Raw genomic sequence first — 18813 nt, forward strand, 5'->3', positions numbered from 1 at the left:
GAACGAGGTGTAACCTGTAGGAGGAGTTTTAAAAAGGTGCAAATAGGTCTGTTTGTTTAGAAACTGTTGTTAGTGTTTTGTTATGCCGGGTCACTAAAGATCCAAGGTATGTTGTACTGTTTCTGTAAACTTCTATGTATACAAGGGTTAATTTGCCACACATTTGTAAATGTTCAGCAGATGTGTTGTCATTTAAAAGTGTTTTGACAATTTGTTGACGCCAGAACTGTCATTTCCTGTCATTCTCACATGATATTTTGTGACAAAATGTAGTTTGAAGACCAGATAGTCTCATCAGTGATTTCTCCTGGAATCCTGTAGTGTGACCCCCCCTGTCACCGATCAGTCATGTAGTGTGTAAACCACAACGAACTAATGATTCCTGATCACAAAACAAGTTGCGTAGTGTGAATGGCATAGCGATATGACGACTTCGAAAGTCGAAGTGTGAACGTAGCCTTAGTTGTGAGCTGCGATTAGCGCTAGTGTGCTGCTTTCATGTGTTTTCAGACATCTCCACAAGTACGCTTTCCCCCCAACCTAGAGTCAGGCTCTGCCTGAATAGAGGTGAGTAAGGTTGAGCTGTGTCACTGCGAGAAATTCTGCTCTCTCGCTGGAGTAACTGAATTTTTGTTTTGGCTTACTGAACATCAAACCAGAAACCAAAAGCATGGGAAAGGATTTAGACCCATCAAGGGAAACAACGGAAAGACAGTCAGTTTGGGAGCAGGCACATCAACGACACCAGTCTCCGGTCACTGGTACAGAACTCTCTGATCTTTTGTGATTGGTTACTGTTGTTACTAGCATTTTGTTTTCAATAGCATCATTTAACATGCAAGTGATTTCCCAATACAGAATTGTCTGCCGTGAGCGTGTTCCTGCATTACCCAAAATGCAAGGAAATCCTGCCGTCTGGGCTCCCTATAGGCTTGTGAGCTGTTTGAACCTATAGGGGGATTCCGTTTAATTAGACGAGTGCATTGAGACTGATCAGTGGTGTGAAAATAAACAAGAATCAAATTACAATAGTCTTGAAAGAACTCCTCGATGAAAACGAGACACAAGAGACTTTCTGCCAGTAAAAGGATCAAACGGGAAACCCAGCGGACGTAATTGATTCGGGCTAAGCTCAACATTTTCATTCTGGGACCACTGTGGGTAGCTTTGTTTCTTTTGCTGAATAAACGGTTCTCTTAGAAAGGCCTATCCATTACAAGAACTGGAAAGCCAAAAATCACTAGCAATTGTACATAACTGACACCGACAGTCATCTGTATAGCGTGTAAAAACGTGATGGTTTTCCTGTCACCATTTTGTCCGATTGACGGAAAGTGAACCAGCATTAGCCTCAAGAATTCGCAAGGTGTGCGTTCCAATTTGCTTACGTCTCCTCTTCCATGTCAGTGCTTCAGATGCTGTCGGTGTTTATAGTTTTGCCAGTGTTCTGTGTTCTGCTTGAGTGCATTCTGGTGTTTCGTGTGCATGAATTCTGGTGTCGAGTTTTTCTTTCTTTCTTGGCCACCCCAGGTTCGCTTGGAGACTGAGAGCCTATCATGCCACATAAGCAAAATGGTCACTTTGTGAAGTTCTGTATTGTCTCACTGTCCAGTAGGCATGTAACTGGCCTGTCTTCTACCATCTTGTTTATATGCAAAACTTTTACCTAATCTGAAAAGGTGATTGTCTGGTTCTTGGGTATGTGACGTTCCACAGGAGGAACTTTCCCTACCACTGAAATAATGGCTCTGACTGCTGACACGCATGTGAATGCAAGAGGTTGATACACTTAATGCAGCCATGACATGTTTTGACAAATTTTTGCTTTGACCGTGTTTTACTCTGAGAATAGTGAATAGGTTATTACCGTTTAGTTCATTTTATGAAAGGTTGGTGAAGGTTTTCTTTAACAATTTGAAAATAGAGTAAAATATATGCGTTGTATTATAGTTTATTTTGGGAAACCCTTATTTGAAACAAAGAGAGGTAATTTTAACTTGTATAAACATTCTATAAAAATGTACAAATGTGCAAAAGAACTTAATTAGTATCACATTTGTTCAGGACTGTAGCCGACTGTGTAATGCCATAAAGCGTTAACTCCTACGCACACTTGTCAGATGCGTTATGTCAAAAAAAGGCAATGAAATCCACTAAAAATGCCAATGGACTTCCCAAGGCCACACAGAAGAATGGCAAAATGGTGGCGGATGTTTGATCGGTCCTGGAACCCACCGGCTCTCGGTATTTGTTAAACACACAGTGTGCTCTGGTGTCTGGCTCTGATGATAACGGGGTTTCCGGGAACCATCGTGTTTGCCTCTCTAACGACAAGCCTAAAATATATATGTGGGGATTGAGCACAATAGGTACTTAACCCCTTAATTTGCACCACCAAAGGTAATACGTGCAGAATGTGCTTGGAGGCTTTGAGAATGGCTCACTAGGGCAATGGTGTGGTATGAAATGTGCTGATTTTATGTTTATCTTCCCTTCAGCATGCACTGTTTTGATATGCAGGAATTTGCTGGTGATCAATGTTTTCCTAATGAGAAGTTAAGTGTATGCTACTAGTTTGAGTTGAGGTCCATCTCGTCAAACTCCAAAAGCTCATGAAGGTTCTTCCTTTAATGTACTGGAAGAATGATCTTTGAAGAAAAAGGTCTATTCTTCCCTCAGAGCAAGAAGTTTTTCTCCTCATTCATAGCATGCTATTATACCATCCATATCTATCTATGGGGGGAAAATCACCACAGTATATCGACTTGGACAGTTGCTAGTTAACTATAAAAATAGCAATCAAAGTTTTAATGTTTTGGTTGCTAGGTAGCTCTTTTTTATATACCATGTCTGACAACATGCATGCAGTACATAATCATTGACTGAATTGGTTTGTAACTAAACTTTATTTTACAGGCCTTGGTTCAGACAGGTGTCAATGTGCTTGCAGTCTGTTGTTTTAGATTGCTGAAATGCAACTGAACTAGTGCATGCTGTATGGAATTATTCTCTGAACTGCACTAATCGTTTCTCAGTGTTCTGCTAAGGCTCATTAATTTAAAATTTAATAAATTAAACTCTGTTTAAAATGACAGATTGGCAATTATACTTGTTTTCAATTTAATTCTCTCTTCATATGTGAGCATATGCTGTTTATGTGTTTTATATGATACGATTGTCTGTCTGCATTTGGTCTATAAATTTAATCCTGAATTTGAATAAAGGGCTGTGCTGTGTTGATGCTTAATGTCTTCATTTTGTTTTTAGGAGAATAGGGTATCAGGGAATTTCAGAGATGTTGAACAATTAGAAAAAATGCAGTGCACCACAGAGGTGGCGCTGTGTAGCTGTCCCCTTGGAGCATGTAGCCCCTCCTTGGGAATGGATTTATAGCACAGCATCATGTCTGCTTAGCAGATGCCCGCCGTTCCCCTGACTGCATTGTCAAGTCTGTGGAGTTCTGCTGCTGCAGTGGCCCGTAGGAGTAGCAGGAAGTGTAAGATGGAATTAATTAGCAATTTTTGTAACTTCTGTTTTTATTAGGCAGTCACTCACATCCGTCCATAAAGTGAATGAAATGGGACGTGTCAGCCATTTCTAGAAACTGGCGTCCATCGTCATCATTCTTTGTAACAGGATAGTCCTGATTATAATCTTACCATTGTTCATATCTCGCTGGTCTCCTCAGTTTCTATAATCATTTTATTTATGGACTTTGATTCAAATATAAATGGTATCACATGAATAGTTGCTTATAAGACCTTACATAGTCATATGTCTGTTATTTGTTGATTAAGGAAGTCAGTCATGGTTATTAGGGTGATTCCACGCACAAACGTAGTTGGAGCAGTGGTTGGAGCTGTGGAATTAATGGGTCTAGACTAACACTTGTGAAGCTTAGCACAGCACAGTTTGCATTCTTGTTACCATAGTCACCATTTCATTTGCTGGTAAGCTTGTCGGAGGCTCAGCGGTGCACTGTACCTGCAGAGTGTGATCGCAGAGGCCAAAATCCTCCAAGGCAACAATGAACCTAAGCTTCTTGTTCTTTTTTTTGTGAGATATGCATATATGTGTGTATATATATGTGTGTGTGTATATATGTGTGTATATATGTATGTGTGTATATATATGTGTGTGTGTGTGTGTGTGTGTGTGTGTGTGTGTACACATACACACTACAATCTAGTTATAACGGATTTCAAGGGACCTGGCAAAACAATACGTTATATCCAGAATTGCTGTATGCCCGGAACACAACCACAGCACACCATTTACTCATGCCACACCCCAGCAGACACACTTGTGGTATAGATTATTATATTGTACATGTAGTAATCCAACTTTACCTGACCAGATGCATGACTATTATAATCCCGACTACGTATTTGCACTGGATATCACCGGCACGCCACCCGCCTTGTAGGCGGAGCCTGCATGTTAGTTATAACCGAACAAAACTACAGCTAAAAGCGGCCCTGGGGACCAAATTATTTATCCATTAAGCGGAATTAAGTTATATGCGAGTCCGCTATATCCAATGCTTTTCCTGCATGTTCATACACTCGGACATACTTCGTGGACAAAAGTATTGGGACACAGTTCTTAATTATTGAACTCAGATGTTTCACTCGGACACATTGCCACGGGTGTATAAAATCAAATACCATATACTGGCGGTCCTTGGGTCACGAAGTTTTGAGTTTACGATGCTCGCTCCCATAAAAACTAAAAATTGAGACCTGAGTGTTTCGGCTTCCACCGTTTGCGTCATACTTGCGGACTACCTGGGCGCAGCAGAAGAATACGCAGTAATGCGGAAAAGAAAAGCCATCTGATGGAAGTGAAATTAGACATTGTAAAGAGATCAGAAAGACATCATTTACGACTTTCACCAAAATTTTGGGTTACGTCACTGTCGTGGGAACGGAACTGTGTCGTGACCCGAGGACCACCTGTAGTCAGGTTTGCCATTGTGAGAGAACGGGTCATTCTGAGGAGCTCAGTGAATTCGACCGTGGCACTGTCATAGTATGCCACCATTGCAGTAAGTCACTTTGCTAGATATTTCACGGTCAACTGCAAGTGTAACTGCGAAGTGGAAGCATTTAGGAACAACAAACTCTACCCCGAAGTGGTCGACCCCATCGCTGAGTGCTGAAAAAGCCTTGGCGTGGCCAAGCACTGTATGGAGTGGTGAAACACACCACCACTATGCTCTCATGAAGTGGAAACGTGTTCACGCTTCTCTGTATGGCAGTTTGATGGGCCAATCTGGGTTCGTCCATCAAACTGATCGATCCACATTTTTTCAGTTCTGATCCAATTCCGATACGGATTCCGATTCAAGCGCTCTTTTTACTTTAATATTTTGATGTATGTAATACACTTAAGCAATAACATACAAGGAGTGCGGTTGTGCTCCAATATATCACGGCTGTGATTCAGTCTTTGGCTGAAGATTATCACAGCTGTGATATATTGGAATATAACTGCATGACTTTGAGTATGTTGTTGCTTTTATACAACAGTTCATCAAATAGTATTTATAAGGTAACACTAAGATACAGCATGTTTTGTTTATTTAAACATTTATGGGCCTCCACAAAAAAAAAAATGATTCCTTTAACTTCAGCAAAAATGGGACTGGCTGTCGTGTCCAAACCTTCCGCATACCCGGAATATTTAGTCTATAACCGATATAGTTTGTCTAATATCGCCGGTGCTCTCAGTGAAACGTTTAGCCAGCTTATTAGTGGAATAACTTGCCGCTGTAAATTAAAACCTTGCCGCAGGTCTAATAAATAAAATATTGTAGCGCTCGAGTGGTGAAGAGATCATGAGGCGGACAGTACGGTTCAGTTATTAGCAGATTCTTTTATTGCACAGTCCTTAAAAGGACAGTGGTAAAATGAGGGAGAAGGAATAGACTCGCTCACACACACACACACAGACGGGGAGCCTTTAAGGATACAAAAGTGGATACAGGCAGTAGAGACGGAGAGCAAAGAGTCAGACTCAACTTTTTTTTTTTTTTTTTTTGGGTTTGGCAACTTCTTAAAAACTTAATCTGAAACAGATTCAAAATAAACCCAACGAAACAGAATGCATATGAACCTGTACTTTACTCTCACTTCCGCTTACATTCATGTTTGAAAGGTTCTCAAAATGCACCAAAGAAGATCCAGTGCAGCACTGGCTCCATGTTGGGGGAAATGAGGCATATGTACTGGTTTTAAGATACACCTGCAGTGCAGATTGATGCAGCTAATGTCTGAGTGTGGTTGTCCTCTAACACCTCTTGTCTAATCACATGTCTTGGCTGGAACTTGTATAAGAATATTCATACTATTTTGAAGTAGTAAATGCAAATGAAAAAATATATGCCAAAAAATCTTTAGGCTACTAGACACATACATAATGTACTGTCCACCTCATTTGTACATCTTGTTTTAAGCGTTTTTGAAGCATTTGCAGTTCAGTTTGAATATCTTCCAAGAGAGGATACACAGGTGGCGAATGCTTAAAATGCCCTACAATTTGTCTCCCACTGGCAACAGCGTCACTTGCACTTCATTGCGATATCACAAGCTGCAGCGAATGCACAGAACAGCCCAAGCTAGCGACCCTCAAATCACCCGTTGCTTTTTGCATATTACTTGGGTTGTCTCGCAAGATTGCATGCAGTTTGTTTAAAGAGATTTTCCACTAAACCCTATTTCAGCGTCTCAAAGCTTTGTTTTTACATGGATTGCAAATCACTTTGCTGCTAGTTGCTGTTGTTAAAAGTGTAAAACACTTCCAGACCATCACACTCTTATCTGATGTTCTTCCTAATGCGTAGTTGCTCCTCCTAATGCAAAGTGTTTGCGCATAACGTCGCGGCAGGCGGAAATCACTGCCCTCGCACCCACTGAATGGCAATATTACTGTTCAGTTTGAATTCCGCAACATCACATCTGAAATGAAAGCATTGTCGTCATGTAATTTGTTTATACAAATCAATTGAACAAGACTACTGAAAACTAAAGTTTCGGACATGTATCGGTCACATATGACTGATACATGAACCATCTAATAGGTATGGATTGGTGCACTTCTGCTCTAATTTTACGCTTCCAACTTTGAGAAAACTGTTTGGGGAAGGTCATTTTCTGTTCCAGCATGAATGTGCCCCATTACACAAAACAAGGTCCATAAAAACATGGTTTTGATGTGGAAGATTGGTCCGCACAGAGCCCTGATCTCATCACCATCAAAATCCTTTGGGATGAAATAGAACAGAGATTGCGAGCCAAGCTGTCACGTCCGACGTTAATGCCTGACCTCACAAATGCTCTTCTGGAAGAATGGGCAAAAATTCCCACAGACACGCTCCAAAATCTTGTGGAAAGTCTTCCCGGAAAAGTGGCAGCTATTAACTCTATATTGATGCATCTGAATGTAAGATGGAATGGCAAAAGTTCCTGTAGGTGTGTAGTCAGGTGTCTCAATATTTTTGTCTGTGTGTGTGAGTAATTTGTTTCTTTTTTTTTTCTTAAGTTTTATTGCAACCCATCAGCAGGAAATGAGTTTCTATTGTCATGGGCAGTGTTGGAAATTTGATTTGATTCAAATGGGCTTGGTCTTGTCAGCAGGACAGTAGAACCTCATGCACTGCAATGCTCAGGCTCTGCCACTTTTTATAAGGGACCAGGAAAATTATATGAAATTCCTGAATAAATGATTCCCAAGCAGTCAGACCTTCTACAATGACCCAAAATAAATAATATTCATAATGTGTCATGAGACTGAAAAGCGTGTTCCAGGTCTACATGTCTGTCCACTTCAGCGGAGGTACTACAGAAAATCCTGTATATCCGCAAACCTCACTAGACTTCTGCTGGGGGGGTTATGAGGGGTTGCATCATTTTTTCGATTTAACAAATGGTCTGTTTTGGTGCATCTTGAGGCTTGGGACACCCGTTGAAAATATGTCTGCTTGTCGGAAATCCTTTAAAACCTTTAAGAGCAGCTGTGTCCTGAGTGGTATTTGGTGAAGTTTAAAAATCCCATTTATCGAAACTTCATTTCTGACCTAGTGGAAACTCCAGTAAAAATTTCCTGAGGTCTTTGTAAGTGGATTTTTTTTCTTCCTGTTAAAAGCAGTAGATTTTATACCGATTAAACACCAATTGATGAACTTCTTAATAATAAGAAGGTGTTCCTTCGGTCACAAACGCTGGCTGGTTTTGTTCAAACTGACAGGGTCTGCTGGTTTTTAGTTGGAACTCATGCCAGGACATGCACCTCCACAGGGAGGAGGAGGAGAGCCTGAGGAGCAAGATCCGGGCAGACCATGAGCGGGCCTTAGAGGAGGCCAAGGAAAAGCTGAGGAAGTCACATCAGGAACTGCGAGCTGAGATCCAGACGGAGAAGAACCGTGTGGCCCAGGACCTCAAGAAGGAGGCCGGCGCTCGAGCCCTGCCCCCTGTGCCCATGCCCAAGCTGGTGGGCATCAATGATGGTGACCCTGGAGACCCCGAGATCAGAGAGAAGCGGGACAAGATCAGAGAGGTACTGTAGTGGTCCAGTGGGATTCTGGTGGGGGTTGGGGGGGAGGGGGGGGTGAAAGTGTAGTGATTCATTGTACACGTTATGTTCTGCAGGATAGTGCAGTCTTCTGAACCTTTAAAACTTTCTCAGCTAATTACTTTGCTGTTTAGATTTCCAGTAAAAAATCCATGTGCTGGTAGGCGGAGATGCCTGTGATGTGATGGCCACTGGAGATTAAGCAGCTCGTTTTTCAAGCTGTGGGCCTGAGACTCTATTCTGTGGCTTTATGTACTTATGAAGCAGCTGTGATCCACACTGTGCACACATCCTGACAAGGGCGATGAAATGGCCAGTCTGTTTCAGTGCGGTTTGTTCATAATTGTCCTACTCAGGCAGGTGTCTTTTCTGCCAGCCCCCAGCCCCTTCATTTTAGTTAAATTCATCCCATTTTCTTTAACTGTGAGTTTCCCTGTCCTGAGACGTAAGTGGAAGATTCACTCTAGCCAGTTCTCTGCTGGTTAGGCCCCTACACTAGATCCAGAGTGCAAACAAACACTATACATGGTTTATATGAGAGAAGCACACAGAAGAGCAGCAGGCAGATTGTCTTGAAATGTTCAAAAAGCTCCTCTAGATCATTTTCAAATGGCAACCGCAAAATCGGAATCAAACGTTCCTTGGGTTATGGTGGTTCATGTTCAGTATTTTGACTTTAGGATGGGTAAATCTTTTTCTCTTTCAGTACATTATTCAATAAATTATATGAGATATTTAATTATACAACAGGCTTTGTGTTAATAAATTGTAGGCTAATGTAAGTGTTCTAAGCATGTTTATAACAGGCTAGGGTAGGCTATGATGTTTGTTAGATTGTACTGTACAGGTGTACTGTATTAATGCATTTTTGCCTTACGATATGTCTGTTGGAACATAACCCCATCATAACCTGGGAAGAGACTGTATGTTCATCAAATATAAACATTTACATTTTAATTAATAAGTTCTACTATTGGGTTCTTGAGCACACGGCAGCCACACAGCTATCTATTGGGTTCTCTAGTACCACTGGATCCAAGGCAGCTTGGGCAGCAATGGGGGCATGCTATAATCTGAAGGTGCATTACAAACCAAGAAGATATCTTCTTTGTTATGCAAAGGAGTGAGTGAGATGTAGGCCTTGTGGACCTTATTCTTATTTACGGAAGCTGGGAGAGATGAAATCAATAGGATGTCTGCTCCTGTATAGTGTTCAAGGCATGTATACTCAGATTTATCAGGCGCCTTCCAGCTTTCTCATGGATGCTAACCTAAACGCATTTTCTTTTCATCTGTAAGCCCCAAGTTGTCATGACAACAAGCTCCTAGCGTTAAGGATCAGGCGATTTCCAAGTTGCATATAGGAAGACTGCTCAGGGATGTGGTGTATGTGGTGGAGGGAAGAAAAGGGGGGATGGTGCTCGAAACTCTTGGCAACCCATTTGACGGAATTATTCCATGGGTCATGTTCCATTCGTTCTGCTGATGGATCCGTCAGTTGTAGCTCACCTTACGTGGGCAGTTTAGGGATGTAGAAGTAGTTTACAGAGAGACAGCTAGGAGCGAGTTTGTATTTTACTGATCTGGGGCTGAAGAAAGATAGTTTCAGGGTGGTAATAGAATGAAGGTGTCTGTTAGGTACACAAATTGGTTAAATGAGGCTGGATATACTGATCGCATTAGCTGTCAGAATACTATTTCTCTGTATTTGCGTGTTTAAAAATCCATATTTAATATGCTGTCTAGTGTCAGTCGATAGCCAGCAAATCATGGTCTCCAGGATCCGGCCTGCAGATGTAACCTGAGTGTGACTCGGGTTATGGTTTTGTTACGGCGTAATACCTTGCCATGTTTTCGGCAGGTGCCCTAAATCGCTGCAGACGTTTTGTATATTGCTACTCTTGGGTCACGTCGTGGGAATCCATCACTACAGCAGTTGAGCAGATGAGCCATTTGTAATGAACGCCATTTCCCCATCAGGCTCATCCAGTACCTCTGGCTTCACCAATCCTGTTAGAGTGCAGGCCAAACATGACTCCCGTTACGAATCCCATTAAAGTGTTAATTGGATCCCCTTCATTAGACCGATCCTGTTACTTGTGTCTTACCGCTGCACCGTAGTCTGCCGTGAAACCATCTGAAAACCAATTACTTACTGTCTCTCTGTCACAATAAATTACTTGGAATTCTGTTTTCTCAGGGCGGTTAAATGTCATTTGCTGTATAATTCAGTGCTTTTATTTACCTTTTTGTTCATCTTTAAACTCAAAGTCTGGAGGCTGGAGAGGGAAGGCAATTTAACTTTCTCACCAGCCCGATCATTTCATTTATCCCTGTTTGAGATGGAGGCATTTATTAAGATGCATGGCATCAGGGAGGCTTTCCCCAAGCATCTAGGCCTTGTGACTCAGACACCCTTCTGCCAGATGCACTGTGTGATGCCTTCGTCATTCATGTATGTGTAATGGGGTATTTTAACCCACTTTATGTTTTAACGGTGGGTTGGTGCACTTTTATGTTGCATTCCCATTGCCTTTAGCTGAATCTGTATGTATAGAGGGAGTGGCTGAATGTAGAAGTCAGTGTATTTGCTGTAAATTTAATTGTATGACAGCTTTGTATCAGCGGTTTGCTTTCCGCATGTCTCTGTATGACTAGGCTGCCGTGGCATGCGGCCCGTTGCACATCTTCAAAGACGTTTTGAACTTCTCTGCTTAAACTTTAGAGCTTCAAAATTAATCACAACCCCTGGAGATCAGAGACTGGCCTCAGATGTCGTTTACTGTGTGTTCCACACAGCAGGGATATGAACAATGCCTACTTTTCTACAGTTTTGGAGAATTTCTGGTTATTTGATTATTGCCAAAAAACTGCAGCTAGCAACAAAAATACATACAGCAGAAAGGCTTACACTGGCCAGGGAGTTGAAGCAGCACATCATCAGAAACTGGAGTGACATGCTGAAAGAATATGATTAGTTAGCTGAATTAAAATTATACTGTTACAGCTTGGCTTTGCAATACTGGAAGGGCCGTTGCATAAGAATAAAACAAGGAATTCAGGACACGGATAGATGGAAGTAATTTGTCTGTAATTTAAGTAATTGTCAATTGAATAAGTAAATGATGATTTGAAGGAAGTGTTGGTGGATACACTCCAGTAATGTAAATTCATCATAAGTAATCTTCTTTCCAGCCCTTTCTTCCCTCCTTATGGGTAACTTATCCCTTTCCCACCATCTCTAAATACTGCACAAAGCAATTGTGACAGTTTCTCTGTATATATTTTGCCAGTGTGTTGCATCCATGGAACATAATAATGCAAATCTGCTGGTGAATGACCTGCCATGATTTTGCATGTCTGTGCATATATGCATATAATATTTCTCTCTTATGCTTTAGTGGTGGTTAAGGAAATGGCCTTATTTCCACTGTGATCTTTCTGTGAACATACATTCTTGTCCAGTCGCGAAGCAAAGTGTTAGATTGTAAAAAGTGGCCAGTGGGGGAGAGAATGCCAGCATTCAGCTGGGGAACAGCATTTTCCAGGGTTACGAGGGTGATGTTCTACTCACCAGGTATCTGCTGCTGTACCTTTATGGGCAGATTTGAGGTGAACCGGTGGTCAGGCAATGTGCTCAGCAGAAATTCTTTGATGCTGGGCTTATGGTTCTGTTCTGGAACTTTCAATGTAAGCGATGAAAGGGGTTTTGGGCGAGCAAGGCTTCAGAGGAATGGCAAAGCAGTAAAAAGTCTGATTAGGATGAGAAGATGTGTAAACAATGTAATGTGATCGCTTTCAGAATGACAAACGTAAAGTAACGTGATAAGAGACTGACATGGCTGAGCAGCAGGGCTTCTGCTCCTTATAAGGCTGCCAGTAACCAGCATTTGAAGTCCAGTGGGACTGTATTCATTGTCTGTTGTGAGATGCAGTCATGCCACATCATTAGCTTCTCTATTCCTTAGCAGTCATGGAACCCTGTATCATCCATTCCGACCTGACTTTGAGTGTGCTGAGTATGATGGCTGTGTTGCTGTAGCATTAGCGGCTAGACCAGAAAGGACAGGACAGGAATAAGTGGAGAAAAGTTTGTCCCTACAAACTGTGCAGGTTCTAACCCCGGCTAGAATGTGCTTTTCCTGGGGAGGATAAAACGTCATGATTTGGGTTTTGTGCTGTGTCACATGGTACTTTCAACTCTGATGTCCCTGGACACGTTCTTTGGCTGCTCATCTGTGCTGCATCGGTTAGATGAACCATTTCCTGTTTCTTTCTTTCTTTTTGTGGACTGGAGAGTGAACACTCAGCAGTTTACTGCAGTTTCTATATTGTGTTCCTCAAATCCATTGGTGAGATTGCGATAAACCCAAGATGAATGAGTCATTGAAATTTAAGGTTGATGGCTTTTTTTAAATTTATGCTACATTAACCTTATAAACTAGTCTTAAAATGGCAGCTATTGAAATATAGGGTATCATTTTTAGTATTTTACAGTGAATTCAAATCTGATGAGTTGGCACAAAATGACATTTTTGGGGAATGAATTTAATGCTGAGTATGACATTGTTAGACAGAGGAATAATTGTACTTGTAGTTGCCCGGTTATATATGTGACTGTGAAACAGGGTTTTCGATCACATTAAAGAGGCAATGACTGCATTAGCATTAGTAAGCTCAGTGCTTGTAACTCTTTAAGCATCCTTTTATGACAGGTAAGACTTTAGGTTTTGAGTAAAAGTGTTTAGCGGTGATGTGAGGGAGATCTGATGGCCTGTGACACAGCTTTGTGGACTTGACAGGATCTAAATAAAAGCTGTTCTTCCTTTCAGAATTTGTAGGCTTTATGCTCTTGACCGTCTTCAAAGAGAGGCCAGTGTTCTCCTTGGAGCATAAAATGATTTGAAGCTAATATAACTGCTGAGGCAGATGCAGGGGTTGAATGTTGGTGCTTATATCCAATATCTTAGGGGTTGCATCTTGCATGACTCACTGGAGCTTCCCACTGTTCTAATACAGACTTTGTAGGGTCACTCCTCTTTCCTCTGCTAATCTTCTACCGTTGCTAACCCTGTCCTATGTTGTTATCGCTCAACATCCGCCCTCCCCCAGCTCTGCCAGGTCACAGATGCCCAGCAGGCTGTGATGAGATTTATAGTCAGCTCCTGTTTTCTTCAGGATGGGGAGGATGACAAAGGATGGGCAGGTACCAGTACCCAACCTAACAATAATTTGTGGTCTATGATAACATGAGGACTTGCTCTACCACCAGCTGGAACCGGTTACTGGTTTAATCACAAACAATCACGTAGTCGCTCAAATGCTTCCTCTAAATATATGGTTTGACTGCTTTGAGTTACTTATCAGGTTTCTGCCAGGTACCTCGTTTCAGTTTTGGGTTTGGATGTGACTGACTGCAGGCTTGGGCTGCATGTTTCCGCACCTGAATCCTGATAAGCTGCTGTTACATGGAACTCAAACTGAATCTGGAGAGCTGTGCCTATTAAGCTTGCTCTCATTCTGACGGGTTGCTCTTTCCATCATGTTACATTAGTTCTGTAATTGTGTGCATTAGCTGTACCTCAATTTTCCAGAAATAAACAGAACATAGTATTTATTAGACAAGAGAACTTAAAAATTCAGCTTTAGGCAAGGGACACCAGGAGATACATGGTGATTTCAGAACTGTTGTGACTCAGTTTGGATTATTTAATGTTGTCTGAGATTTTTGACCTATTGATAAATGAGGTCTGGCACCTGTCTTTGCATTCCCAGACTGCTTGGAAAAGAGCAACAGCGTCCCGACTCCCAGAAGCCGGCGAAAAGTTAGTCATTGTCAGTTTTGAAAAATTTATAATTATGGGAAATGTGGAGCAAAGGCTACTGAGAATATTACTCCCTTACAACCAAAATCTTAAGAATTCAACCTCCTCCCAACTCCCAAAATTGTTAAATATTCTGGGAATCTGCAGAGTTCTGGAAACTAAGGCTGTCTGATGGAAATATTGCCTAGAACTCAGGCTGCCCAGCCCTAAGATTAACTGTGACGGCCCACTGAGCCATAAAGGTGGCAGCCAGCTTAGGATAATGGCTCGTTTAATGGGACTGTCACCAGTCAGGGCAACAGACCCATGGCTTGGTGAAGGTATGTGCTCCTGCAGAACCACACTCACACCACATCCAGCTGGATGCAGAGATGGCCCACGCAGGAGAATCCAGATTGAATCTGTGTTTCCCTGTCCCACTTAATGTGTCTGCTCTCTGTGGAGTTTACACAAAGTGCTTTTGAACACATCCCAAATGGGTGTGCCGGCTTTGAGAAAATGTGCCCGTGTTTCCCCCTGATTGAGATGCCATTCCAAATCTCAGTTCTTCACTGCTGTCCCGTCACTGTTACTAAATCAGTCTGGTGAACTAGTCACGATAACAGAAAAAGCATTTCATCTTTGCCAAGTTCCAGCTGCATCTTTTGATGCGAAGGGAGTGGAAATCACTTGAGTGAAAAGTGCAAAGGCCATTATGGAATGGGGTATTCCATTCAGGAGAGCAGGGCATGCACACGGAGGATCTGAGATTACACTCCTGCTGCTAACCTGTCACATCAGCTACACTAGGAATGACTGAAGGGGGGCGGGGTTCACATGGCAGCCCCACCCCCATGTATGATTTAATAGGCGCTCCCTGAGCCTTCTGGAAGCTCTCAGAAGAGGTGAAAATGCTCTGTCAGCCATATATACTAGTCCAGTAGAAGACTCTGGATTGATGTCATTCACCACGGTGAAGAGGAATACATAATGAAGATGATAATTCCGGTGTTATTTTTTTGTATGCGTGTTATAAAAAGTCACTTAATTCTGGTCCCGTTTTCCAATTCGTTAACGTTTCTTTTTACTTGAATGTCTCTGAGTGGAACAGGCAGTAATAATTCTACTCCACTGAGCACAGGAACTTCAAAGACTGGAGCGGGGTGGGAGCGACCAAGAGACAAACAGCTGGAACTTTTTGGCTGCATTTTAGAGGAGAAAACCTGTATCAAGTGAAGTGTCGTTCTTGTGGAAGTTATGGTCCTGAAAGGTCTGCTAAGTGTTAGTTGTCTTTCCATCTTCATTTGTTACTTTTCTGTTGAACGTAGTTATTTCCATGAGCCAAGCTGCCCAGCACTCATTAACCTTCTGCTGGCCAGTTATGGGGCAGCAGCAGTTCGCAAGGCATTTGGAAGCCTTTTGATTGACACACAACTGATGGTGTCAATGTGATGGAAGAACTGATGGAGAAAAGAGGCTTGTCCCAAGGTGCCCCTGTGTTTTCATCATTTCTATGGGAGCGTAACTCATTATGGCTTCACCTGGCATTGTGGAGCATTGTGTGCAACAATAAGGCATTTTCTTCTGTATGAACAATTGCAGTCAGAAATTCAGTAATAACTAAAGCAGTTTAAATGATTTTCATTCCTCCCAGTGTATATAACCTAAATCTACTTGAATGACATTTATAAATGCAGCCTGTAATTGTGATTGCATTGGTAAAGTCCATTTATTCATCCATTTTCCAAACCACTTACCCTCCTAGGGGTCCGGAGCCTATCCCAGAAGCTACGGGCATAAGGCGGGGAACAACCCAGGGCACACTCACACATGCACACCTTTGGGCAATTTAGTGACTCCAACTAGCCTCAGCATGTCTTTGGACGGTGGGGGGGAAAACCAGAGTACCCAGAGGGAACCCCACAACGACATGGGGAGAACATGGAAATTCTACACACACCCTGGTCCCAGAGGTGTGAAGCAACAGCGCTAACCACTGCACCACCATGCTGCCCCACACTGGTAAAATATAGGAGATATTTTGCATCATATGATAAAAGCATCATCTTTCTTTGCAATCCAGACATTGTGGAGGGTGTCCGTGGGAAAGTCCGTAAGGAGGAGATGGATCTGGTGAGCGTGTGGCTTTGCTCATCAAAGGTCACATTCGGGCCACGTTCAGCCTGCCTCTCTTCGCTTCGATCTCCCAAAGAGTAACCTTAGCATCCACAAGGGGTTTTTCACCTTTTGGGAGATGCTAAACGAATGATCAATGTCAAAACACTGCACTGTGGGATATCGTTTGTGTAGATTTCTGTGGGTGGGTGGGGGGACCAAAGCTATGTATGAATCCTCAGGCTTTGAATGAGGTTATGATTGACTGTAGGATGCAGCTTCAACATTCTAGAAATTCCAGAAATGTTCTGTTCCACCTCAAAAGAAGTCCCCCCGCTTATCTTTCCATAGAGCTATATTAAAGGTTTCTCTTTTGATCCTGAACTGAAGGAATTGCAACCCTCATGCAAAATTGGCTGACCATGTGGTGCTGTCCCCACCTCCTCCTCCTCCGCCAAGTCAGTTTAATTTATTGCTTGTTGGAGTAGCCTTTGACATCTAATTTCTTACCAAAATTGATGCTGCTTTTTTGTTGCAGCGGGTAGTGGTCTGTTCTCGCTAAGTGTCAGCCCTAGAATGTTGGCCACTCACTACTTAGTGATGAGGTGACCCCCTGTCACTTTCAGGCATATCCAGTCAGTGTCACTTTGTGGTTGTGGCACCTCTTCAGAACCCCTGTCACTCACAATCATGCCTCATCCACCCCTCAGCACACAGAACTCTTTTGTTTCTGCTGTTGTCACGATAGTGCCAGATGCCATTTTTAATTTTCAAGTATTCAAGTTCTGATTTGCAGTACAGAGAGCCACAAGTACACGAATATCTCTTTTTAACCTATAAATTTGATCCAGAGAGTAGGTGTAGATAGACGGATGTGCTGAAGATATCAATGGATATAGATATTTTTAGTACACTAATAATTACTGGTAGTCAAACTTTCCTTGCTTGTAATACATTGTGTATGTGTGTGTTTAAAAAAAAAAAAAAACGATTAATGATGCTTCAATATGGCTGAAATGCGTATTCGGTAAACTTTCTGCTGTGAGTCCATTTCTGGTCAACGTTTTGACTGCCTTAGTGCCTCTGATCCCAGAGGCTTTGTTTTCTTTGAAAACTTCTGCTCATCCCCTTGGTCTGTCCTGTTGCCATTGCAAGTGGACCATCTCTCCCTTCGGAACCTGGCTAGAGAAATCGAGAAAATTCATACGGTATCAAGTGCGTGTGAGTGTGAAGATCGAGCCTGACGATTTTGTAATCGGGTGTGCTGGTGGGCGGGCAGGCTAGTGGGTGTGGGTCCACGGGTGACTGGTCTCTTCTGTGCACATTTCTAAACACCGTTGTTGAAAGTGTGAGGGTGGGCGATATGGCAAAAATATCAAATCACTTTTTTTTCTTTTTCAGGCAGGATCACAATCCGTGATCCTATCACGATTAATTTCCATGTTGCTTTTGAAGACCGTTAATGAAGAGTATAACCAATGTTTTTTTTTTTAAAAAAAAAAAAAAAGAAAAAACCTAAATGAAAAAACTGACTAAAGCACTTTGAGTGCTGTTCCACAATTTATGAACATTCGGCAAGAATTTTGGTATAGACCTTTTTATAAATCCCATCTGAAAATGAACATTGATTTATGGTGAACAACAACACTTAATTAAAATGCGGTCATGCTATGTAACATCTAACATTTGTAAGAATTTTTTGTCAGATTGTAGCAGCTGATGAATTCATGTGGGTTCCCTCTCTCTGTTTGACTGTTAGCTTACTCTTTCGGGTTTTTTATTTTGTGGTAGCTAAAATGACATTCGCCATATGACATGCGAACCGTATCTTTATAAATTTTTTAAATAATGGTCTGCATTGTCTCCATTTTGGAAAACCTAAACAAGTTCCATGTTACTGATGTCAAATAGTTTTTAGGGACCAACTCCTCCGTGTCGTCCATGCTGTTGCGTTGCCAAAAAGTGTTGCTTGTTGGGAGAAGGCCGCAAAAGGGAGAGATGAACAAATCTAGTGCTCTATTTACTGTTTGCTGTTGCCGGTTTATTGGTGCGTTGAATGGATTTGGCTGACAAAACAGCTTTAGATGCTCGTATGAGCCATAGAACTCCAACTGATAGAATGTGCACTGCAGCACAATACTAATATCATCAAATCACACACCCCTAGTGTGAATGTATGAATATGCGATGCTATAGAGGGATCCGTGGTAGCTGATTGGAGGCAGACGTTACCCAACCCTAATACTGCTCACTCCTACTTGCATTTTGGGAACAGCAGAAATACACCCAGAAATGCAAATGATTTCTTGGAAAGTGAATTTTT

At 42.0% G+C, this 18813-nt stretch overlaps 1 protein-coding gene across 2 annotated transcripts in view; it reads left to right on the forward strand.

Moving 5' to 3' along the window:
- Positions 1-18813, forward strand: part of LOC125736311 (mannosyl-oligosaccharide 1,2-alpha-mannosidase IB-like) — a 65792-nt gene that overhangs the window by 18756 nt on the left and 28223 nt on the right. For both annotated transcript variants that reach the window (XM_049006295.1, XM_049006297.1), the window contains exon 3: positions 8298-8556. In XM_049006295.1, the coding sequence (XP_048862252.1) occupies positions 8298-8556 (259 nt within the window). The remainder of the gene's footprint in view (positions 1-8297; positions 8557-18813) is intronic.

The sequence above is a fragment of the Brienomyrus brachyistius genome, chromosome 1, assembly GCF_023856365.1.
Source record: "Brienomyrus brachyistius isolate T26 chromosome 1, BBRACH_0.4, whole genome shotgun sequence".
Classification (NCBI taxonomy): domain Eukaryota; kingdom Metazoa; phylum Chordata; class Actinopteri; order Osteoglossiformes; family Mormyridae; genus Brienomyrus; species Brienomyrus brachyistius.